The sequence below is a fragment of the Leptodactylus fuscus genome, chromosome 5 (assembly GCF_031893055.1).
Source record: "Leptodactylus fuscus isolate aLepFus1 chromosome 5, aLepFus1.hap2, whole genome shotgun sequence".
NCBI lineage: Eukaryota > Metazoa > Chordata > Amphibia > Anura > Leptodactylidae > Leptodactylus > Leptodactylus fuscus.
In genome coordinates, this window is record NC_134269.1 from 658,901 (window position 1) to 684,090 (window position 25,190).

The window sequence follows — 25,190 nt, forward strand, 5'->3', positions numbered from 1 at the left end:
AAGAAAGGGATCGTTAGATAAGACTGGCCAATATTTACTAATTATATCCTTTATATGTTGCTGGGACGAGCTAAAAGCTGTAATAAAATTTATGTCATAGTTCTTAGAGGTTGAGGTACATTTTGGAACTAGACATTCTGTTTGTTTTAATTGACTGGCTCTAGAGCAAGCTGCTTTGATCAGTTTATTAGGGTAGCCTTTTTCTCTAAACCTATCAGAGAGAACCATACTCTGAGTCTGAAAATCTGCATCATTAGTACAATTCCGTCTGATGCGGCGGAATTGTCCAAAAGGAACATTTTCTTTCCACCATTATATCTGTTGTTTTTTGGAACAATTGTTTTCATTATGAGTTGCTCCAATTCATTTGTAATATTAGGGAGAAATCCGAAAAAACATCAATACCTTTTATTTACCATATGAGCGCTTAGTCATGTGTCCCGCGATGTTAAATACACCACGCATGCGCGAATTATGCATGAGCACTCAGTCACGTGCTCCGTAATGGTAATCATACCACGAATATGCATATCACGTATGAGCACTTAGCTATGCGCTTAGTAATGCTAAATATACCACGCACGCGTGAGTCACGTATGCGCTACAACTTAGAGCACATTGTTGTGTAGCTTTAATATTTTGCGTGGACATATATGTTCTCCAACCTGAATCGCACCATCTGGCAACACTCCAAGGAATGTAGGGAGCCAAACGAGCTCCACTATATTTAAACCTAGGAGCACACGGCATACAATTTGTATACATCTTCCAGACTGACCGAGCTTTGTGTGAAGGTAAGACTCTCTATGCTCCCCCTTTTTTTGCTGTAGTTGTAAACTAGGGATTATTGGTAGCCACATTGATATAAATAACAACACAATGATGCATGCTAACGATCAGTGTTTGATATGCAATGGCTTTCTATCATGAGATTGAGATGATTTGGCACATTTACTTGTTATTATGTATATATAGATTTTTTTATATTTTAAATGATAAGGTTGGTATATGAGATTTGTTTTACTATTATTTTATAAATCATGTATTATTATTTTTTGAATTCATTGTATATTTTAACTTAGGCCTAAGTGCTTCTCTGGCCAAAAAAACGTTGAAGTGAATACTTGTTTTATCTATTTTCTAATTAGTTACGCACTTGAGAAAGGGCCGGGCCCGGAGGTCAATATATCAGTCAGAGGTGATAGTCGTGTATACAGAACATAGCCGGGCCCAGAGGTCAATATATCAGTCAGAGGTGATAGCCGTGTATACAGAACATAGCCCGGCCCGGAGGCCAATATATCAGTCAGGAGTGACAGCCATGTATACAAAACATAGCCGGGCCCGGAGGTCAATATATCAGTCAGAGGTGACAGTCGTGTATACAGAACATAGCCGGGCCTGGAGGTCAATATATCAGTCAGGGGTGACAGCCGTGTATACAGAACATAGCCAGGCCTGGAGGTCAATATATCAGTCAGGGGTGACAGCCGTGTATACAGAACATAGCCGGACCTGGAGGTCAATATATCAGTCAGAGGTGATAGTCGTGTATACAGAACATAGCCGGGCCCGGAGGTCAATATATCAGTCACAGGTGATAGCTGTGTATACAGAACATAGCCCGGCCCGGAGGTCAATATACCGGTCAGGGATGACAGCTGTGTATACAGAACATAGCCCGGCCCGGAGGCCAATATATCAGTCAGGAGTGACAGCCATGTATACAAAACATAGCCGGGCCCGGAGGTCAATATATCAGTCAGAGGTGACAGCCGTGTATACAGAACATAGCCCGGCCCGGAGGTCAATATATCAGTTAGGGATAACAGCCGTGTATACAGAACATAGCCCGGCCCGGAGGTCAATATACCGATCAGGGATGACAGCTGTGTATACAGAACATAGCCAGGCCCGGAGGCCAATATATCAGTCAGGAGTGACAGCCGTGTATACAGAACATAGCCGGGCCCGGAGGCCAATATATCAGTCAGGAGTGACAGCTGTGTATACAGAACATAGCCGGGCCCGGAGGTCAATATATCAGTCAGGGGTGACAGCCGTGTATACAGAACATAGCCAGGCCCGGAGGCCAATATATCAGTCAGGAGTGACAGCCGTGTATACAGAACATAGCCGGGCCCGGAGGCCAATATATCAGTCAGGAGTGACAGCCGTGTATACAGAACATAGCCCGGCCCGGAGGTCAATATATCAGTCAGGAGTGACAGCCGTGTATAGAGAACATAGCCGGGCCCGGAGGTCAAGTTATCAGTCAGGGGTGACAGCCGTGTATACAGAACATAGCCGGGCCCGGAGGTCAATATATCAGTCAGAGGTGACAGCCGTGTATACAGAACATAGCCGGGCCCGGAGGTCAATATATCAGTCAGAGGTGACAGCCATGTATGCAGAACATAGCTGGGCCCGGAGGTCAATATATCAGTCAGGAGTGACAGCCGTGTATACAGAACATAGCCCAACCCGGAGGTCAATATATCAGTCAGAGGTGACAGCCGTGTATACAGAACATAGCCGGGCCCGGAGGTCAATATATCAGTCAGAGGTGACAGCCGTGTATACAGAACATAGCCGGTCCCGGAGGCCAATATATCAGTGACAGGTGACAGCCGTGTATACAGAACATAGCCGTATCAGTCTGAGAGTGGTGGAGGGTGTCTAACACCCAGAGAGGCCCATTTACAGGCCACAACATTGACCTGGGGGTGCTGTCATCAGCAAGGAGGTCAGAATGATCAGATGTCTCAATGGGGACCAGTAATGGAGAGTACGAGTAATTGCTCTTATTCTTCTGCACCTCTCCTGGACCTACGATGATTATACTCTGGGGTTTGTGGAAGACAAAAAACCCGAAATTTTGGATTCATCTGAAATTAAAATTTTTGGAAATATCTGGGTTGTTCATCTCTAGTCTTCAGAACTTGATTCAATATGTCCACCTTTTTCTTCCTCATAATGCCATTAATTTTGAAGCAGAGCTCCCCTACAACATGATGTTGTTCCACCGTGCCACTGGTTGGGATAGTCTTCTTTGGCTGGCAAGTCTCCACCTTTTACCTCTACACATAGTCATGGACATTATGATCAAGCACTTCCATTTTAGTTTCGTCAGACCAGAGGACAATTCTGAAAAATCCTGGAGCTGGAACTTCTTCCTTCCCGAGCGGTCATTCATGCCGTGTCAGTAGGACACACCGTACAGTTGTTGTTGACATTTCTGTCCATGTTTACAATCTTCACCAGTTCGTTTGCTGTTGTTCTTGGATTGATGTACGCTCACCTCCAGGGGACAGAACATGTCTCTGTCCTGGGCGGTATGATGGCGGCATGGTCTATGGTGGGCAGACTTGCATGTTATTATTTGATCAGATGATTGAGGGGTCTTCAGGCATTTGGAGATTCCTTCCAAGGATGGACCAGAATCCTGGAGGTCCACACTTCTTTTTCTGATATCTTCACTGATTTATTTAGATTCTTTTATGATGTGAAGGAAAGAGGCAGAAAATACTTGACAATCAGGCTTAAAATACTATCAAAGGTCCACATCCAATCACCACCACGTAGACATGTCTAACCTGTCCAAATTATATTGTCCTTCCCACATACTATAATGGCTCCTTAGTGGCAATAATATCACACAGTCAAATGCCCCTGCACATGGCCCCAAATAACATAATGGACCCTCAATGGACCCTCAAAAATTAACCTGCTCACTAAGGTTGAGCGATCGGGATCGGCTGGAAAATGATCAGAAATCGGATTTTGAAATTTCAAGATCAGCTCAACCCCAAAGGTGACTTTTCCCATAGAGAAGCATTGACTAGGGTGGAGCAATCGGGATCGGGAAAGATCGGATTCCGATCGGCGATTGAGCAAATTTCACGATTGGGATCTGGTGGAAAATGATCGGAAATCAGATTTTAAAATCGATCCTGAAATCTCAAGATCGGCTCAACCCTAATGCTTACCCAGTGGACTCTCAGAAATTCACCTGCTCCCCTTGTGCAACCTCATGAAATCACCTGTCCCCAAAGTGGCTCCCAGAGATTTGATAGTATAATGTCCCCTTCCAGTTGCCCTCACATTATATATTGTCTCCCTCCAGGTGTCCCCACAGTTTCTTTTATCTTCCCAGCTGCCCACAGTTTCTTGCCCCCCTCCAGTACACCATAGTCTTCTGTCCTCCCAACTGTCCCCAGTTTCTTTCCCCCCTTCTTTTGCCCTCATAGTTTCAGTATATATTGTCCCACTTCAGTTTCCCGCAGTTTCTTGTCCCCCGTAGTATATTTGACCCCCCTAGCTACCCCCAGTTTCTTGTCCCCCTCCAGTTGCCTCCATAGTACATGTTGCCTCCTCCAGTTGCTTCCAGTACAATGGATAAAAAAAACGCCAAAAACTTAAAGCTCACCGTTCCCTGTTCCTCTGTTCTCTGCTGTCTCTGGTCCACCCCGGAGTCTTCAGGGAGAAGCAGATATAATGTAAGTGACGTCACCTCTTGACATCTACTGCTCCGAGACACTGGGAACAGAGACAGAGGCCAAATGGCTCCACCATTGTACTCAACTCATCTGCACACGGAGGACGAGGAGAAGTTGGAGACCAAACAGTGCAGAACATCTCTCTCAATGCAGGAATAGAGAATTGCAGTATATGAGTCTGAGAGTCCAGACCCTGGTGGTGATAATGTTTCTGGGTACGGTAAACCATCCATTCCTTGGGTTGCCACAGTCATAGTCTACTGTCTTTCTTCTGCCTCGGTGCCCAGCACTGTCCGCAATGTTCCAAGTCTTCCATTATGTTATGAAGATATTTGACGCAGTCATTGCACCGATCTTTCTTTATGGCAGTGAGATTTGGGGCCCAGCCACCTACCCAGACCAGTCAAAGTGGGATTCCAGCCCAACAGAGACCTTCCACCTGGAGTTCTGCAAGTACCTCCTCCATGTCCATCGCAACACCTCCAACATGGCCTGCAGGGCAGAGCTAGGCAGACTCCCCCTATGGCTCACCATGCAGAAGAGGGTGCTATCATTCTGAACACCTACCTGGAGAGAATACGCCACCCCAAACACAGACAGACCCTGAGCCGGTACAGACTGAGCGCCCACAACCTAGAGATAGAGACGGGGCGATACAGGCAGACGTACAAGCCACGGGAGAAGAGACTGTGCCAGCACTGTGACCAGGGGGCCCTAGAAGACCAGACCCACTTCCTGCTACACTGCACCAAATACTCAGCTGTGAGGGCTGGCTACTACCAAAGACTCTCTGCCCACATCCCAGATTTCATATCTGCAGATAGAAGAGGAAACTCTACATCCTACTGGGAGAAGAAGAGGCCACTGTGGAGATCGCTGCCCAATACGTGTCCAGCTGCGACCAAACAAGAGGAAGATGAGACTCCACGGACTGTTATCGGGCCTGGGCAGAGCCGACTGTGCATGTCCGCTTGTAGTGTGGACACGCGCAGTCGGCTCTGCCCAGGCCCGATGCCTGTCAGAGTGAATTCAGAGCCGGAAGATGCCGTGGGGACGCTGCACGGAGAAGACTTCTCGGAGGATCCAGCCTGACCCTCACTCATGGACTTGGTAAGTATAATTTCATCGAACGTTGCCTACCCCTGAAACGAGCATTTTCCCCCCATAGACTATAATAGGGTTCGATATTCGATTCGAGTAGTCGAATATTGAGGGGCTACTCAAAACGAATATCGAACCTCGGACATTTTACTGTTTGCTCATCTCTAATGATTAGGACAGTGATAGAACCAACTGAGAGGAAGGAAAGAACTTCATCTGCCAACCTCAACATCTTCCATGACATTAATGGCAGCCACCATTGTCTTCCAATATCCAATGCTTTGGCTTCACAAAAATCAGAAACTTTTTTTTCTTAAAGTCAAACTTTTACTTTCTTACTGATAAAACTTTGTCTTTGGAGAATTTGTAAATCTCAGAAGTTTTCTATTTCTGATGCCTGGACCCTGGAGACGCTCGAGGTAACGGAGAGAAGGTTGTGCCAAGGAGAAGTTTCTCTAACTGTATCTGTGTGTATATATGTATATGTAGTGACTGTATGAATTACATATCTACTGGCCAAGCACGGCTCGCAGGATCTTTACATCTCAGGCTTCTCCGTCACATTCTTACCGGTGTTTCATTATTATTTGATGTCTTACAAAATATTTCCAAGGAAATCAAAGAACACAAAGATCTTCTTCTCCAGGAGATGGAAATACCTGATGTGAGTGTATATACAGTCCTATGAAAAAGTTTGGGCACCCCTATTAATCTTAATCATTTTTAGTTCTAAATATTTTGGTGTTTGCAGCAGCCATTTCAGTTTGATATATCTAATAACTGATGGACACAGTAATATTTCAGGATTGAAATGAGGTTTATTGTACTAACAGAAAATGCGCAATATGCATTAAACCAAAATTTGACCGGTGCAAAAGTATGGGCACCTCAACAGAAAAGTGACATTAATATTTAGTAGATCCTCCTTTTGCAAAGATAACAGCCTCTAGTCGCTTCCTGTAGCTTTTAATCAGTTCCTGGATCCTGGATAAAGGTATTTTGGACAAACAATTCAAGTTCAGTTAAGTTAGATGGTCGCCGAGCATGGACAGCCCGCTTCAAATCATCCCACAGATGTTCAATGATATTCAGAAACTTCTCAAAAATTGTAAAACTCCAGCATAAACGTCCTTTTTCATAAAAAATAACTTTTAATTGGAAATTTAAAGTTAAAAAATCCACAAGTGTCTCTTAAGCAACCTCTGAGAAATAGAATATGCTATACAGTGAGCTACATTGAATAACTAACAGATGTTAGTAGACACTGACTGACGCGTTTCGACACATGATGTGTCTTAGTCGTAGCCTAATGTGAATTGAAAGGTTGCTCAATATATGGGCATGCAAGGAATGTTAAATTACAGACCGGTGTGGATGGAAGAAGTAACCTCCCAATTAAAATACACATGGTCACATGTAAGTAATGCATGTCCACAGATTGAGAACAGCAACACAGACAAACATAAAAAATAAGCTAAAATACAACATAGATCACTGAAAAATGATAATATCATTAATTACAAACGTGTACGTACCATTATAATACGGAAAGGGTAAAGTGAACCTATCCAGAACGCACTCCGTAATACACTGAAGTAAAGATGTATAAAGTTTCCACGATTCCCTTAACAAAGATGGTTGATTATGGTATGAGTTTGAATGTGCGCATGCTCCATGGTTCCCTTGGAGATCACAACAAATCTCCTGTGTTAACAAGGAAGTAATGTATAACATCCTGTGTAAAATGAAAAGGAGTGCACCAAAATAAAATAAAATGAACAGAAAACTATAAACAGAAAGAAGCAAAACAACAGAAAAGGAAAAGAAAAAATAAAAGTAAATTAAATACAGAATGAAAAAAGTGAAAAATAAAGAAAATTAAGGTGAGTGTGTAAGAAAATTAATAAATATAAGCTAAATCATTTCTGAGATTCATACCTAGGGGAGATCTCGTTTTGAGTTTCATGATCCAGGCTGCCTCTTTTATTCTGAGTTTATGAGTGCGATCTCCTCCTCGGATCATACATGGTACTCTGTCTATGGCCTTGAATGACAGAGAGGAGATGTCACCTTTATGTGCATTTAAAAAGTGTCTGGAAACCCCAGTGCTTTTAGACAAATTCCTACTATTAATATTCTGAATGTGTTCTGAAATTCTATGTTTAACCGAACGAATAGTGCTACCTATGTAGTTCATGTTGCATATTTTACAGCTGATCATGTAAACTACATAATCTGATGAGCAATTGAGAAATTCCTTGATTTTAAATTTTTTCTCTGATGTAGTGCCCATAAAGGTTGTGCTTTTGTCTACGTATTTGCAAACTTGACATCTGGGTAAACCACATTTGTAAAACCCCTGTAAATGTAACCAAGTTTCAGATTTTTGGATGGAATGATCAACAAACAAACTTGGAGAGAGATGGTTACCTATGGTTTTACCTTTCCTGGAGATATATCTACAGCCTGTAGACAACAAATTATACATGTCATCATCTTGTTTTAAAATTGATAAGTTGTTTTTTATGATGTTAACAATGTCATGATAATTGGTGCTAAAATTGGTAGAAAAATAAATCGAAGCACTACAATCTCCTCTTTCCAAGTCTTTTCTTTTGTTAGAGAATAGCAGGGTGTTACGATCAATTCTGGACGAGATGTTATTTGCCCGATTAATAGACCATGTAGGGTAACCCCGTTCTTTAAGTCGACTACTAACATCTTTAGAATGTTTCTGAAAAACATCTTCCTTGGAACATATTCTTTTTAAGCGAATTAATTCTCCCACTGGGAGCGCTTTTTTGGTGTGCTTTGCATGCATGCTGGTAGCATGAAGCAGACTATTTCCAGCTTGATCCTTCCGATAAACACATGTTTCAACTAAACCTGTGTTATTGTTGCCAAACAGAGTGACATCTAAAAAATTAATGGTGTTAATATGAAACTGATGAGTAAATTTTAAGTTGAAAGGGTTATCGTTAACATATTTGATAAAGTCACGGCACCCCTCCTCCATCCCCGACCACACAACAAGACCGTCATCAATATATCTCCCATACCAAATTATATTATGCATAAAAGGGTTATGATCACTGTAGATGTACTGACTCTCAAACCAAGACATGACTAAATTGGCTAGAGACGGTGAAAATTTGGCTCCCATCGGAACCCCTAAGGTCTGTAAATAAAATTGTCGATTGAATAAAAAATAATTGTGATGAAGTAAATATTCAATTACATCCAATATATATTCACAAACTTCATTTGAAAATTTGGAGAACCTGCGTAAGTGATCCGAGACGGCCTGAAGAGCTATGTGGTGGGGGATGGAGGAGTACAACGCCTCGACATCACAAGACATCCATCTATATTCCCCCCTCCACTGAAACCCATCAAACACTTTAAGCAACTCCTTGGTATCTTTAATGTATCCAGGAACTCTGGACACCAATGGCTGCAAAATTTTGTCAATCCACTGACATATTTTTTCATTTAAAGAATTGACACCTGATACAATGGGTCTCAGCGGAGGGGGGACCACCCCCTTGTGAATTTTGGGAAGCCCATGTAAAATGGGAATCATGGGAGTAATTGGTTTGAGATATTTCGCTTCTTTTTCTGTGAAAATACCAATACGCACACCCTCTGCAATCAGTCTGCTTAATACACCAGAAAAGGCATTAGTAGGGTCTGACTCAAGTGTTCTGTAAGTTTTGGTGTCTTCAAGGATAGAGTAAATTCCTTTTAAATAGTCTGCTGTATTAAGCACAACTATTTTGCCACCTTTATCGGCAGCTCTAATCGTTATGTTAGTGTTCTGATGTAATTTTTTAAGACTTAATCTTTCAATTTCAGTAAGATTGTCTGACAAAGGTATAGATGAAACACTATCATAAAGACGAACCAAATCTTTCTCTACAGCTGTTTGAAATTGATCAAATACTGTTGTTCTAGCAGTTAAAGGGTAAAATCGTGGATTCGATACATCTACTTTATAGTCTATATCTACAGTTGAATCATGGTCATTCTCATCTAAATTCTGTAAATTCAATAAACAACACTGTTCTTTAAATAGAAGATGTTCAAATTCATTAGAAACCCTGGTAGGAGTGATATCAAGCTGTGTACTTGCATTTAAAAAATGTTTTTTAACTACCAAGGTTCTAACGAATTTGTTAATGTCTAGAAGCGTGTCAAAAAGATCGAATTTCTCTGAAGGTACGTAATTTAAACCCTTAGACAAAAGTTGGTAATCTCCATCTGTTAATTCACAAACTGAAAGATTCAAGACATTGTCAAATTTAACATGTCCATTATATTTGTCATGAGACATAGTATCAAATCCATTAGAAACAAGAATGGATGAGGGCATGCTTGAAGATACATTCAAAGGAGCGAGGGTCGTCAAAAACAGTTAATTCTTGCGATACCGAGTTCTTCTTTTTATGTTTAAGTCCTCCTCGTCTGCGTCTTTTTCTAAAGTTCTTTTTGGAGTAAGGGTCTTAAACATAAAAAGAAGAACTCGGTATCGCAAGAATTAACTGTTTTTGACGACCCTCGCTCCTTTGAATGTATCTTCAAGCATGCCCTCATCCATTCTTGTTTCTAATGGATTTGATACTATGTCTCATGACAAATATAATGGACATGTTAAATTTGACAATGTCTTGAATCTTTCAGTTTGTGAATTAACAGATGGAGATTACCAACTTTTGTCTAAGGGTTTAAATTACGTACCTTCAGAGAAATTCGATCTTTTTGACACGCTTCTAGACATTAACAAATTCGTTAGAACCTTGGTAGTTAAAAAACATTTTTTAAATGCAAGTACACAGCTTGATATCACTCCTACCAGGGTTTCTAATGAATTTGAACATCTTCTATTTAAAGAACAGTGTTGTTTATTGAATTTACAGAATTTAGATGAGAATGACCATGATTCAACTGTAGATATAGACTATAAAGTAGATGTATCGAATCCACGATTTTACCCTTTAACTGCTAGAACAACAGTATTTGATCAATTTCAAACAGCTGTAGAGAAAGATTTGGTTCGTCTTTATGATAGTGTTTCATCTATACCTTTGTCAGACAATCTTACTGAAATTGAAAGATTAAGTCTTAAAAAATTACATCAGAACACTAACATAACGATTAGAGCTGCCGATAAAGGTGGCAAAATAGTTGTGCTTAATACAGCAGACTATTTAAAAGGAATTTACTCTATCCTTGAAGACACCAAAACTTACAGAACACTTGAGTCAGACCCTACTAATGCCTTTTCTGGTGTATTAAGCAGACTGATTGCAGAGGGTGTGCGTATTGGTATTTTCACAGAAAAAGAAGCGAAATATCTCAAACCAATTACTCCCATGATTCCCATTTTACATGGGCTTCCCAAAATTCACAAGGGGGTGGTCCCCCCTCCGCTGAGACCCATTGTATCAGGTGTCAATTCTTTAAATGAAAAAATATGTCAGTGGATTGACAAAATTTTGCAGCCATTGGTGTCCAGAGTTCCTGGATACATTAAAGATACCAAGGAGTTGCTTAAAGTGTTTGATGGGTTTCAGTGGAGGGGGGAATATAGATGGATGTCTTGTGATGTCGAGGCGTTGTACTCCTCCATCCCCCACCACATAGCTCTTCAGGCCGTCTCGGATCACTTACGCAGGTTCTCCAAATTTTCAAATGAAGTTTGTGAATATATATTGGATGTAATTGAATATTTACTTCATCACAATTATTTTTTATTCAATCGACAATTTTATTTACAGACCTTAGGGGTTCCGATGGGAGCCAAATTTTCACCGTCTCTAGCCAATTTAGTCATGTCTTGGTTTGAGAGTCAGTACATCTACAGTGATCATAACCCTTTTATGCATAATATAATTTGGTATGGGAGATATATTGATGACGGTCTTGTTGTGTGGTCGGGGATGGAGGAGGGGTGCCGTGACTTTATCAAATATGTTAACGATAACCCTTTCAACTTAAAATTTACTCATCAGTTTCATATTAACACCATTAATTTTTTAGATGTCACTCTGTTTGGCAACAATAACACAGGTTTAGTTGAAACATGTGTTTATCGGAAGGATCAAGCTGGAAATAGTCTGCTTCATGCTACCAGCATGCATGCAAAGCACACCAAAAAAGCGCTCCCAGTGGGAGAATTAATTCGCTTAAAAAGAATATGTTCCAAGGAAGATGTTTTTCAGAAACATTCTAAAGATGTTAGTAGTCGACTTAAAGAACGGGGTTACCCTACATGGTCTATTAATCGGGCAAATAACATCTCGTCCAGAATTGATCGTAACACCCTGCTATTCTCTAACAAAAGAAAAGACTTGGAAAGAGGAGATTGTAGTGCTTCGATTTATTTTTCTACCAATTTTAGCACCAATTATCATGACATTGTTAACATCATAAAAAACAACTTATCAATTTTAAAACAAGATGATGACATGTATAATTTGTTGTCTACAGGCTGTAGATATATCTCCAGGAAAGGTAAAACCATAGGTAACCATCTCTCTCCAAGTTTGTTTGTTGATCATTCCATCCAAAAATCTGAAACTTGGTTACATTTACAGGGGTTTTACAAATGTGGTTTACCCAGATGTCAAGTTTGCAAATACGTAGACAAAAGCACAACCTTTATGGGCACTACATCAGAGAAAAAATTTAAAATCAAGGAATTTCTCAATTGCTCATCAGATTATGTAGTTTACATGATCAGCTGTAAAATATGCAACATGAACTACATAGGTAGCACTATTCGTTCGGTTAAACATAGAATTTCAGAACACATTCAGAATATTAATAGTAGGAATTTGTCTAAAAGCACTGGGGTTTCCAGACACTTTTTAAATGCACATAAAGGTGACATCTCCTCTCTGTCATTCAAGGCCATAGACAGAGTACCATGTATGATCCGAGGAGGAGATCGCACTCATAAACTCAGAATAAAAGAGGCAGCCTGGATCATGAAACTCAAAACGAGATCTCCCCTAGGTATGAATCTCAGAAATGATTTAGCTTATATTTATTAATTTTCTTACACACTCACCTTAATTTTCTTTATTTTTCACTTTTTTCATTCTGTATTTAATTTACTTTTATTTTTTCTTTTCCTTTTCTGTTGTTTTGCTTCTTTCTGTTTATAGTTTTCTGTTCATTTTATTTTATTTTGGTGCACTCCTTTTCATTTTACACAGGATGTTATACATTACTTCCTTGTTAACACAGGAGATTTGTTGTGATCTCCAAGGGAACCATGGAGCATGCGCACATTCAAACTCATACCATAATCAACCATCTTTGTTAAGGGAATCGTGGAAACTTTATACATCTTTACTTCAGTGTATTACGGAGTGCGTTCTGGATAGGTTCACTTTACCCTTTCCGTATTATAATGGTACGTACACGTTTGTAATTAATGATATTATCATTTTTCAGTGATCTATGTTGTATTTTAGCTTATTTTTTATGTTTGTCTGTGTTGCTGTTCTCAATCTGTGGACATGCATTACTTACATGTGACCATGTGTATTTTAATTGGGAGGTTACTTCTTCCATCCACACCGGTCTGTAATTTAACATTCCTTGCATGCCCATATATTGAGCAACCTTTCAATTCACATTAGGCTACGACTAAGACACATCATGTGTCGAAACGCGTCAGTCAGTGTCTACTAACATCTGTTAGTTATTCAATGTAGCTCACTGTATAGCATATTCTATTTCTCAGAGGTTGCTTAAGAGACACTTGTGGATTTTTTAACTTTAAATTTCCAATTAAAAGTTATTTTTTATGAAAAAGGACGTTTATGCTGGAGTTTTACAATTTTTGAGAAGTTTCTGATTACAAGTTTCTTGGGCCGCAAGAACTCTCCGTGCATTACTCTTTCAAGAACGTGAATTACATCATTTTTCTACATTATTTTGCAAGTTGAACCCAAATTTTCCCTCCCCCCCTTGTTTCCCCTTGAAATGATATTCAGGTCTGGGGACTGGGATGGCCATTCCAGAACATTGTAATTGTTCCTCTGCATGAATGCCTGAGGATTTGGAGCAGTGTTTTGGATCATTGTCTTGCTGAAATATCCATCCCCGGCGTAACTTCAACTTCGTCACTGATTCTTGAACATTATTCTCAAGAATCTGCTGATACTGAGTGGAATCCATGCGACTCTCAACTTTAACAAGATTCCCGATGCCGGCATTGGCCACACAGCCCCAAAGCATGATGGAACCTCCACCAAATCTTACAGTGGGTAGCAAGTGTTTTTCTTGGAATGCTCTTTCTTTTTGGACGCCATGCATAACGCCTTTTTTTATAACCAAACAACTCAATTTTTGTTTCCAAAATGAAGTTGGCTTCTCCAAATGTGCTTTTTCATACCTCAGGCAACTCTGTTTGTGGCGTACGTGCAGAAACGGCTTCTTTCTCATCACTCTCCCATACAGCTTCTCCTTGTGCAAAGTGCGCTGTATAGCTGACCGATGCACAGTGACACCATCTGCAGCAAGATGATGCTGCAGCTCTTTGGAGGTGTCTGTGGATTGTCCTTGACTGTTCTCACCATTCTTCTTCTCTGCCTTTCTGATATTTTTCTTGGCCTGCCACTTCTGGGCTTAACAAGAACTGTCCCTGTGGTCTTCCATTTCCTTACTATGTTCCTCACAGTGGAAACTGACAGGTTAAATCTCTGAGACAGCTTTTTGTATCCTTCCCCTGAACAACTATGTTGAACAATCTTTGTTTTCAGATCATTTGAGAGCGGGCTGTCCATGTTCGGCGACCATCAAACTTAACTGAACTTGAATTGTTTTGTAGAAAGAAATGGTCCAAAATCCCTTTATCCAGGATCCAGGAACTGATTAAAAGCTCCAGGAAGCGACTAGAGGCTGTTATCTCTGCAAAAGGAGGATCTACTAAATATTAATGTCACTTTTCTGTTGAGGTGCCCATATTTTTGCACCGGTCAAATTTTGGTTTAATGCATATTGCGCATTTCGCCTTAATAGTAAGTCACTTTGTGTGAGAGGTTCTCAGATGGTTAATAGTACGTCACAGGGCAGGAGGTGGTCAAGCTCTTCTGACTTATTCCATTCTATTTGCAGACAAATCTCACTGCGGTCACTGAGTTTTTCCTCTTAGGATTCAACGTTAGTCAACTTTTAAGGGATTTCCTGTTTTTCTTGTTCCTTGTTATTTTTGGTGTGACAATATGTGGGAACCTCCTGATCATCACCTTGGTGTCCACCAGTAAGATCCTCCAGACTCCAATGTACTTCTTCATCTCACAACTCTCCATCAGTGACATCTTATTACCCACAGATATTGTCCCCAAGATGCTGCACATCCTACTGGTTAATGGAGGGACCATCAGTTTTGTCGGCTGCATGACTCAGTTTTATTTCTTTTGTGTCTCGGAGGGATTTGAGTGTCTTCTTCTCACGGTGATGTCTTACGACAGATATGTGGCCATCTGTAACCCTCTTCACTATGCTTCTATAATGACCAGTGAATATTGTGTAAAACTGGCCGCTATGTGTTGGTTCTTAAGTTTTTTGATTGCCTTGATGGCCACCACCACACCATCCATGTTGATCTTCTGTGGACCAAATATCATTGACCATCTATTCTGTGATCTTGTTCCGATCCTGGAACTGTCTTGTTCTGACACCTTTGTTGTCCAGCTGGAGATGTATTTGCTGAGTATTCCTTTGGTTATTGTTCCAACTATAATCATTATAAACTGTTATAGTAATATTATAGTTGGCATCTTGAGGATCCCGTCCAGTATTGGTAGACAGAAAGCCTTCTCCACCTGTAGCTCCCACCTCACCGTGGTCTCCATATTCTACTGGACCATGTTCAGTGTTTATGTTTTTCCAACAAAGAGACAAACATCGACCATAAGTAAGATCCTCTCCCTGCTGTATACTGTGTTTACCCCTATGGTTAACCCCATTATATACAGTCTGAGGAATAAGGACATCAGGAAAGCTGTGCGAGATACAATCCATGTATGGCTGAATGTCTGATTGAGGTGGATCGCAATGTTCTTGGACTTGACCAAACTCAAATTTTTTGGGTTTTTCCACCCATGAATCTGCTCATGATGATTATTGTATGTGAGGACCAGGGAAGATGCGTAAAAATAATCCCAAAAAAACAATGCTCCCCTCTCCTGGCCTTGGTCACATGTCCTTTGACATTGTGGTGTCCTCTTGTATTCACTGGGGGCTGGGAGAGGACACTGCAATAATGGAGGATCCTGCGACGAAGACCAAGAATGGAGAGTATTGTCCTTTTTAAATTTTTACGTGACTCCTCTAACTTTCGGTTTGGGCTGAATAAGGCCAAAACAAATTTTCACATCAAACCTCATGAATATTTGCAAAACTAATCTGGCAAGGTTTGTCCATCTCTACTTATGAGGTATTTACTAGAGATGAGCGAGTAGTGTTTGATCGAGTAGGTATTCGATCGAATACTATGGTATTTGAAATACTCGTACTCGATCGAGTACTACTAGCTGTTCGAATGGAAACATTTGATGCAGAACCAGTGTTGATTGGCCGAATGCTATACAGTCGGCCAATCAACGCTGGTTCTTCTCCTACCTTTAGAAGTCTTCTCCGTGCAGCTTCCCCGCGGCATCTTCCGGCTCTGAATTCACTCTGCCAGGCATCGGGCGTGGGCAGAGCCGACTGTGCATGCCCACGCTTTGACTGTAAGCGGCCATTTTCTTGTAGTGCGGGCATGCACAGTCAGCTCTGCCCAGCTGATGCTGTAAGTCAATTTCACTTACCGTATATACTCGAGTATAAGCCGACCCGAATATAAGCCGAGGCCCCTAATTTTACTACAAAAAACTGGGAAAACTTATTGACTCGAGTATAAGCCGAGGGGGGAAATGCGGCATCTACTGGAAAATTTCAAAAATGAAAATGGTCGGAGTTTTTGGGTGCAGTAGATGCTGGGGAAGGGGAGGGGGTGTTTTGGTTGTCTGTCTGCCCCTTCCCTGAGCTTGAGGACTGTTTTTTCTTCCCCCACTTGGAATTCAGTCTGGCTGTGCCCTATTAACCCCTTCCCGACGGAACAGGAGCACTGCAGATCCCCTATATTCAGTAGACCGAGCAGGTCAGACACAGGGAGACCTAATGTGTATGTGTGTCACAGTAATTCTCTACTTTTGTATGTATTCTAGGGAAAGGAGGGATTAAGAACTTTTATTTTTTTTTTATTTTTTTTATTTTTTTTTTTGCACTATTTTATGGGAGATTCTACACATTGATATTGTGGCTGATCATAGACCCCCTCCCCCTCACCCTCCTAAAAAAAAATATTTTTTTTTTTTTGCTGACTCGAGTATAAGCCAAGGGGGGCTTTTTCAGCACAAAAACTGGGCTGAAAAATTCGGCTTATACTCGAGCATATATGGTAAATCAGATGACAGGCAACAGAAGATCCAGAATAGGAATATAACACCGCCATATGCTGTAGTGTAAGAACAAAGTCACATTTGTAAGATTGAACAAAAAAGCCCCCCAAAAATGGCAAGAGTGCATCCAGTGCATTCTAATATTCTGCAACCCCCTATGAAGGACCCCAGGGCATGCGATGTCAGCCAGAGCAGGACGGGCGATTTATTTTATCTTTTTTACTTTTTTTCTCTAAACTAACAAAGGAGAGCAGGTGGCGTCATCACACCGCCTACCCTAAGACGCAGACGTCTTACTGCCGGGGGAAGAGGAGGCGGCAGAGGGAGCAGCGCGAGGTCGGTGAATAAAATAACTTTTTTTTTGTTTTATAATAAGCCGCTACCTGCTGGAGTATCCGCAACAGGTATCGGCCTATTTACCTACCGCCCTGGACCTGCTCACTGCCACCCCCGTTTCCACTTCTACTATAGGCCACGGCGGCAGGTAGTGAATAGGTCCGGGCCCAGGCCGTGATCCCACTACCGCTATTATTTTACTCTGGTTTTTTTTTTAGATCCCTGAGTATAATAATCGGAGCCCAAGGAGAGGGAACATAATAAACAGTGTTACACACCTGAAGCCTGTGCTAGTAGTAATAGCCTGTTACTGCTAGCACAGGCTTCTGGCCTATATGTTACTGGTAGCACAGGCTTTGGGCCTAAATGGTAATATCTCAGACCACGTGACGTCTGACACATTACCATATATCTATCAGCAAAATCATGCTGATAGAGTCCACATATGTGTGAAGCCTTTAAAAAGGCTATTCAGGCACCGCTAAAGTTATATTAAACTACCCCCCAGTTTTAAAATAATACCCTAAAAAAGAATGTGATCTACTTACGCATCGTGCACGCTGCGGGTATTCAGGGTGTGTTTTCTTCTTCATCCACGCCTCTTCTTCCTCCGATGTCCTCTAGTCCCGTCCTCCTCTGGCGCTCGCGAACTGACATGGATATAAAAAAAATGGCCTGGGTGCATGCGCAGTAGCATGCGGCTTCTACTACGGCTACTGCGCAGGCGCCCAGGCCATTTTTTTTATCAGTGTCAGTTTGCGAGCGCCGGAGGAAGACGGGATCGGAGGACGTCAGAGGGAGAAGAGGCGTGGATGAAGAAGACGGCGCACCCTGAATGCCTGCCCACAGTGCACGATGCGTAAGTAGATCACATTCTTTTTTAGGGTATTATTTTAAAACTGGGGGGGGTAGTGTAATATAACATTTACGGTGCCTGAATAGCCTTTTTAAAGGCTATTCGCGCATATGTGGGGCTCTAGCAGCATGATTTTGCTGATAGAGCCCCTTTAAGGGGATATCGTCACTCCTTAGGGAGAGAGCTCCATGTAGGTGTGTGGAGTCTTATTAAGCCATGAGAGGGATCATGGGAAGAATATGCAAATCTGTCTTCCATGATGTAACTAGGAAGACCGTGCCTCAGTCATACAGCCCAATACAGTGCGCTCCCTTTAACATCATGCCCGATCTTCCCAGAGGCCTTTGCTGCAATGATGTGGGATTTTACTAAGTACAGTCTCTCTGCCGAGGACAGCTGTTTCGATCTATTTGGTACTTGGTAAAATCCCACATCATTGCAGCAGAGGCCTCTGGGAAGGTCGGGCATGATGTTAAAGGGAGCGCACTGTATTGGGCTGTATGACTGAGGCACGGTCTTCCTAGTTACATCATGGAAGACAGATTTGCATATTCTTCCCATGATCCCTCACAGTGGAGCGTCTATGGCTTAATAAGACTCCACACACCTAACATGGTGGTCTCTCCCTAAGGAGTGATGATATCTCCTTAACCCTGTTTCCTCTGGTCATACACTTCTATATATCAGGGAGATTAGGATTTCTTATGGCTGGCCCAATGTACATGACCGAGGTCTATGTGGGGGGAGGGGATATGCCCAGAGGACCGGTCCTATTCATGATTTTGTGGTCTCATTCATTGAAAGTTCTTGGTCTGTGGCGGACACAGATACATCCACGTGCCGTCCGTGAATGTAACGCAAATATCAAATGATTTCTATTTACTTGTCTCAGCCAACACACACCGACATTGGGACATTCTGTTTAAGACAACCATGTCACCCCCTCCTCCGTCACCAACTCTTTCTGTCCTACGGATCCGCTCTACTGATTCTGAGACAGTTGGATATTTCTCTCTAACCCTCACCATTCCTGAGCTATACGACTCCATGTGAACCTCCCACAGATGAGGAAACCCTTCAGATCCCCATAACCAAAGTGGTCACAGAAAAAAAATTGTTGAACTATCTGTGATAATTCATGCTCGGGTTGCAAACTTTCAGAAACGTATAAATTGGTAGGAATCTTCTCAAAAAGTTGAGGAGTCAGGTCAATGGTTTCAATTGCGAAAGCTGAATCACTGTGCCGATCCCGTCCTCATATAAGTGGGTTGTCAGATGTAGAATCTTTCAGAAACCAGTGGTTAAAGGGATTGTGCAGGAATTAGATAAATCCCATAAGTGGCCGGAGTAGGGGGAAACATAAAAAAACAAAAACATACTCACTTGTCCTGGTGCTCAAGTGTCCACCACCAATGTTCGTTCAAGGTCTTGCCATAAGTCTTGCCACCATATGTCCTGTGCTACATGTGATTGCTAAGGGTAACCAGTGGCAGTAAGTTTGACCAATTCCTGGACAACCCCTTTAAACTTTAGTTGCCTATGTGTGGACAACCCCTTTAAATATTAAATACTAGCAGTACCCACAAATTCATCCGCCATCCCCTGCACAACCCACCTCCTGCGAATGCCCGGGCCCACCATCTTCAACGCACGCCCCCATGTGTCTTCCCCGCTGTGGGGCACCCTTTGTCGCCAGTCCTGGCCAAATGCTCCACCGTCCCTTCTCCGCGACTCGCGACAATGACCCCCACCAGTTGAAGATATGCAAAGCACCCCCCGCTGCACCCCTACCACAGTTCCCTGCGGGCCCACCACTGAATACCTGGCTCCCCTTTCCCTACTGGACCTCCAACATCCCTTTCCCCCTCCCCCCCTCCCCGCCCCAACAACCCTCTACCATATCTCCCAACTTTTGAAGAACCGAAAGAGTATAGCGCGCATAGCGCGCCGCGGCAAATTTAGCCCCGCCCACTTTTGTGTTGACCCCGCCTACTCGTTAATTTTTCATGTGCCCGCACACAGTATAATCCTCCTACAGTCACCCGTAAATTATATGTCCCCCCTCTATCTCTCCCCCAGTTTCATATACACCCTTCATCTGCCCCCAGTTTCATGTCCCTCTTCCATCTCTGCCCCCAGATTCATGTCCTCTCCATCTCTGCCCCCAGATTCATGTCCTCTCCATCTCTACCCCCAGATTCATGTCCCCACATCTCTGCCCCCAGATTCATGTCCCCACATCTCTGCCCCCAGATTCATGTCCTCTCCATCTCTACCCCCAGATTCATGTCCCCACATCTCTGCCCCCAAATTCATGTCCCTCCATCTCTGCCCCCAAATTCATGTCCCTCCATCTCTGCCCCCAGATTCATGTCCCTCCATCTCTTCCCCCAGATTCATGTCCCCACATCTCTCCCCCCAGATTCATGTCCCTCCATCTCTGCCCCAGATTCATGTCCTCTCCATCTCTGCCCCCAGATTCATGTCCTCTCCATCTCTGCCCCCAGATTCATGTCTCCCATCTCTTCCCCCAGATTCATGTCCCCCATCTCTGCCCTCAGATTCATGTCCTCTCCATCTCTGCCCCCAGTTTCATGTCCACTCCATCTCTGCCCCCAGATTCATGTCCCCACATCTCTGCCCCCAGTTTCATGTCCACTCCATCTCTGCCCCCAGATTCATGTCCCTCCATCTCTGCCCCCAGATTCATGTCCCACATCTCTGCCCCCAGATTCATGTCCCACATCTCTGCCCCCAGATTCATGTCCCACATCTCTGCCCCCAGATTCATGTCCCACATCTCTGTCCCCAGATTCCTGTCCCTCCATCTCTGCCCCCAGATTCATGTCCTCTCCATCTCTGCCCCCAGTGTCATGCTGTCCTCTCCTTCATCTGCCCCCAGATTCACGTTCCACCTCCACATTAAACTTACCTTCTCCTCCGCTCTCTGCCCGCCTCTCTCCCTGACACATGCGGCTGAAGCTGCTCCCGTGCTCGCTTCGCCGCTGCATCTCTCTCTCGCTGACACATGCGGCTGAAGCGAGGAGCTGACCTGTGTCAGCTCCTCGCTTCGCTGCTGCCGCCGGCTCCTGGCTTGTACATCGCGTCTACAAGCCAGGAGCCGGCGGCAGCGGCGAAGCGAGGAGCTGACACAGGTCAGCTCCTCGCTTCAGCCGCATGTGTCAGCGAGAGAGAGAGACGCAGCGGCGAAGCGAGTACGCGAGCAGCTTCAGCCGCGTGTGTCAGGGAGAGAGGCGGGCAGCGGCGAAGCGAGGAGCTGACCTGTGTCAGCTCCTTGCTTCAGCCGCATATGTGTTCAACTCAGATCTGCGTCCCCTGGACACAGATCTGAGTTGAAATCGGGACATACCTCCCTCCAACCGGGACCGCGGGACATGTCACCCAAATCGTGACTGTCCCGCGGAAATCGGGACGGTTGGGAGGTATGCTCTACATCCCCGGACCCCAACATCCCTTTTCCCATCCCCCTCCCAACAACAACCCTCTTCATCCCCAGACCCCCAACATCCCTTTTCCCTCCCCCCCTCACCAACAACCCTGTTCATCCCCGGGCCCCCAACATCCCTCTTCCCTCCCCCCCATGCACTGTGAAAGCCCCTAATCCCCGAAGACAGCAAGTCCTACCTGGAGGCCGCTACAGGGCATCTTGGCCCTGCAATGTGGCAGTGTAGGCTGTGCTTCATTTACAGGGCTGGCACAGGGCGTACAGCACCAGGGACGATGTACTCAGTGAAGAGGTGTTACGGAGGTACGGGCTGTTCCTCCCGACGGCAAATCCCTGCTGCTTATACGGCCGTCTGGCGAATGTGTGCTGACGCGGCGAGAACTTCTGCCGGCCGGCTTGGTGTCGTCGCTCGGGACCCGGGAGAAACCGCCATTTTCTCCGGCGTGGACTTGGTGACTGGTGCCGCAATGCCAGGAACCTATCAGGCCGCTCGGCTTCCCCTGCGGCCTGCCCCCAGACTGCAGGCATGCAATCGCAGCCCAGCTGAAAGACCTGGGATGACGTCATGTCAGGTCCTACAGCGGAGGCAGAGAGAACGTTCGCCGGTTGTGGTCGGGATACTGGCTGAGTGTGGGACCTAAGAAGTAGCCTATTTCTCCTTCCTAGTGAATATCTAGGTATGTGTGCAATCTGACCTAAATCCGTTCAGCTGTTTGGCTGTGATTGAGGAACAAACATCCAAACCCACAAACATCCAAACTCACAAACATCCAAACTCACAAACATCCAAACACACAAACATCCAAACTCACAAACTTTCACATTTATAATATTAATGGGATACTAGAATTCTCCAGTGAGTCCACTCTGATAACCTGAAACTGTGAGGGATCTAGGGCATCGATGTGGACTTTCTGTTACGATTGAAGATCCCTGACCCTAAGAATCGGTGGAACATTGTATACACGTCTAAATGCTTCTGAACCAAAGCTATGATGGTCCGTTTCACGTCTTGGTTCCTCATACTATATATAAGAGGGTTCAACATTGGTGTCAAAGTCGTGTAGAGGACAGAAGCCACCTTATCTCGTAGTGTAAAGTCTCTGGAAGGAGAACGAAAGTAGGTGAAAAATATGCAACCATGGAAAATACAGACGCACATGAGGTGTGAGGAACAGGTACTGAAGGCTTTCCTCCTACCATTGGCTGATTTTATGCGTGAAACTGAGAAGACTATCAGTAGGTAGGAAAGTAGGATGGTCAAGCATGGGCCTAGTGCAAAAATACAGACAATGTAGACAGTTATCATGTTGCAGACAGAATTATCTGAGCAGGTTAGTTGCAGAACTGGGAAGATATCGCAGTAGAAGTGGTGGATGAAGTTTGACCCACAGAATGTTAGAGTGAAGGTACAGATGGTCTGCACCGAGGATTGAAAGACACCACTGGATAAGGCCACACATACAAGATGTAGACACTTCTTCTTAGTCATTATGGACATGTAATGGAGTGGGTGGCGGATGGCGACATAGCGGTCATAGGACATGATCGAGAGGAGAACGGACTCAGTGGCCACCAGCGAACAATAGAAGAAAAATTGCAAAGCACAACCTTCAAAAGAGATAGTCTTTCTCTCGGAGATGAGGTCCGCAATCAGTTTAGGGGTTATGACAGAGCAATAGAAGACGTCCACCACGGAGAGGTAACTCAGAAGGTAGTACATTGGGATCTGGAGACTCGAGGTGGTTTGGACAATAGTAAGCAGGCCAATGTTTGCCATGATGGTCATCACGTAGAGAAAAAAGAAGACTACGAAGAGGAAGGGGGCGAGATTCTTATTGTCAGTCAGTCCTGAAAACATGAACTCTGTGAGCCGCGTCCTGTTAGTGACGTCCATTCAGTGGTTGGTCTATACAGACATCAAGGGGTCCTATGAGATACAAAAATAAGAGGACTGGAAGTAGGACGTGTATTGTGATGAGAATCAATGATGGTCTGGAGATTATGGAACAAAGATACTGTCACGGAGCAAAGGTATACGTCTTCCTCCGGATGGTCTTTTGAATCAACACAGACGCAAGAGGTCGGGAGACAACAGCAATTTATTGTAATCCACAAAGTTAGTAGCCGGCGGCGGTCACATCAACCGTAATAACAATAAGTCCACAGAAGTCACAATCCAATGATAACTTTGGTTCCTTGGTCCTGTAACTAAGTCCTGGCTCTCTGCAGAGCTGTGCACAGGCCGGCTAACACATACTAACTGCTAGCTATATACTAAGACTGTTACACCTATATCTGTGGGTGGGAAGGGCTGAGTCACAGATCCTTCCCCCCTCACCTATACCAAGGAGAGCAGACTCCCTGTCTACTATGGACAATGCACCATCCAACATCTTCTTGGAGACACTGATCAGATTATCTCCACCCATTGTCCTCACTGGTCCTCACTAGTTAGAGGTATTTGCATACAATGTACTAACACACTAGACCCTAATCAGCCAACTACACATTGATGTATATAACAGGTTAGAGAATACATTCCACATGAAATATATATTACACATTGCCTATAGTATAGACTCTAACCATCCCGTGACAACCCCTCCCCCTCTCAAAACATGTGCATGACACAATTGGCCTACACAGGTAAATTGGGGAATGCACATCAGTCTCTATAGCTCATATGTCCTCCTGCCGGGATAACCCATCTGCGTTCTGGTGTTGGTTCCCTCGGCGGTGCTGAATGGTAAAGTTGTAGAGTTGAAGGGCTGGCATCTGGCAAAAAATCCGGTGGATCCATGTTGGCGTCTCTCTGAGCTTGGCTTCGGGTCACTGCTCCCACAAAGTGGCACTGTAGATTTCCAACATCGTTGCCTAACAGAACATCGGCCGGCAGCCCGCTCATCACACCAATTGTGCATCGTTTTGGTCCATAACCATAGTCGAGTTCCACGGTAGCTTTAGGAATACGTTTCCGAGTACCTCCTGCCAACTCGATAGAAAGGCCAGGGCCCTCCTCTAGGGCCTCGGGTCGAACCACTCGGGGGTCCGCTACCGTTAGGAAAGCTCCCGAGTCCCGGAATCCAACAACTGTTCGGCCATCCAGTAGGACCTCCTGCAAGTGCTTCCGCTGAAGGTTTGCGGGATGTGTGGCGGAAGGCTGAATCCCATAGACCCCTGGAGGTGGAACAGATGGGTCATTCATGGAGTCATCTGGAAATGGGGCCAAACTTTCAGTCCTAGGGGTGGTTCCCAGGTAGTGAATAGGCCGGGATGCCACGGTGGCCCGTGCCCCCATGTTAACAGGGCAACTAGCTTGCAAATGTCCAGGCCGCCCGCACCCAAAACATCTGCGCTCTAGCATTCTTCCAGTAGGTCGTTGTCTAGGGACAGGGTTGTTCATAGCTGGAGGCCGATGGGCTGGGGCAGGGGTAGAGGGGGAATTGTAATCCTGAGGCCGGGCACGAAAG

General features: G+C 44.0%; 1 protein-coding gene across 1 annotated transcript; it reads right to left on the bottom strand.

Moving 5' to 3' along the window:
* Positions 1–19,220: 19,220 nt before the first annotated feature.
* On the bottom strand, positions 19,221–23,614 carry LOC142204222 (olfactory receptor 5J3-like). Its single transcript, XM_075275532.1, has 2 exons — positions 22,695–23,614; positions 19,221–19,263 (listed from the first exon to the last, which is right to left on the bottom strand). The coding sequence occupies exons 1-2, from the start codon at positions 23,612–23,614 to the stop codon at positions 19,221–19,223; spliced, it is 963 nt and encodes a 320-aa protein (XP_075131633.1).
* Positions 23,615–25,190: the final 1,576 nt, after the last annotated feature.

Bases quoted from the DNA above. Each gene is read 5' to 3' on its own strand.
- LOC142204222 (XM_075275532.1), bottom strand. From the start codon at position 23,614: ATGGACGTCACTAACAGGACGCGGCTCACAGAGTTCATGTTTTCAGGA. The intron at 19,264-22,694 runs GCATTTAGACGT...TGAGGGTTAGAG, and splicing joins ATCATAGCTTTGGTTCAGAA to AGAAATATCCAACTGTCTCA.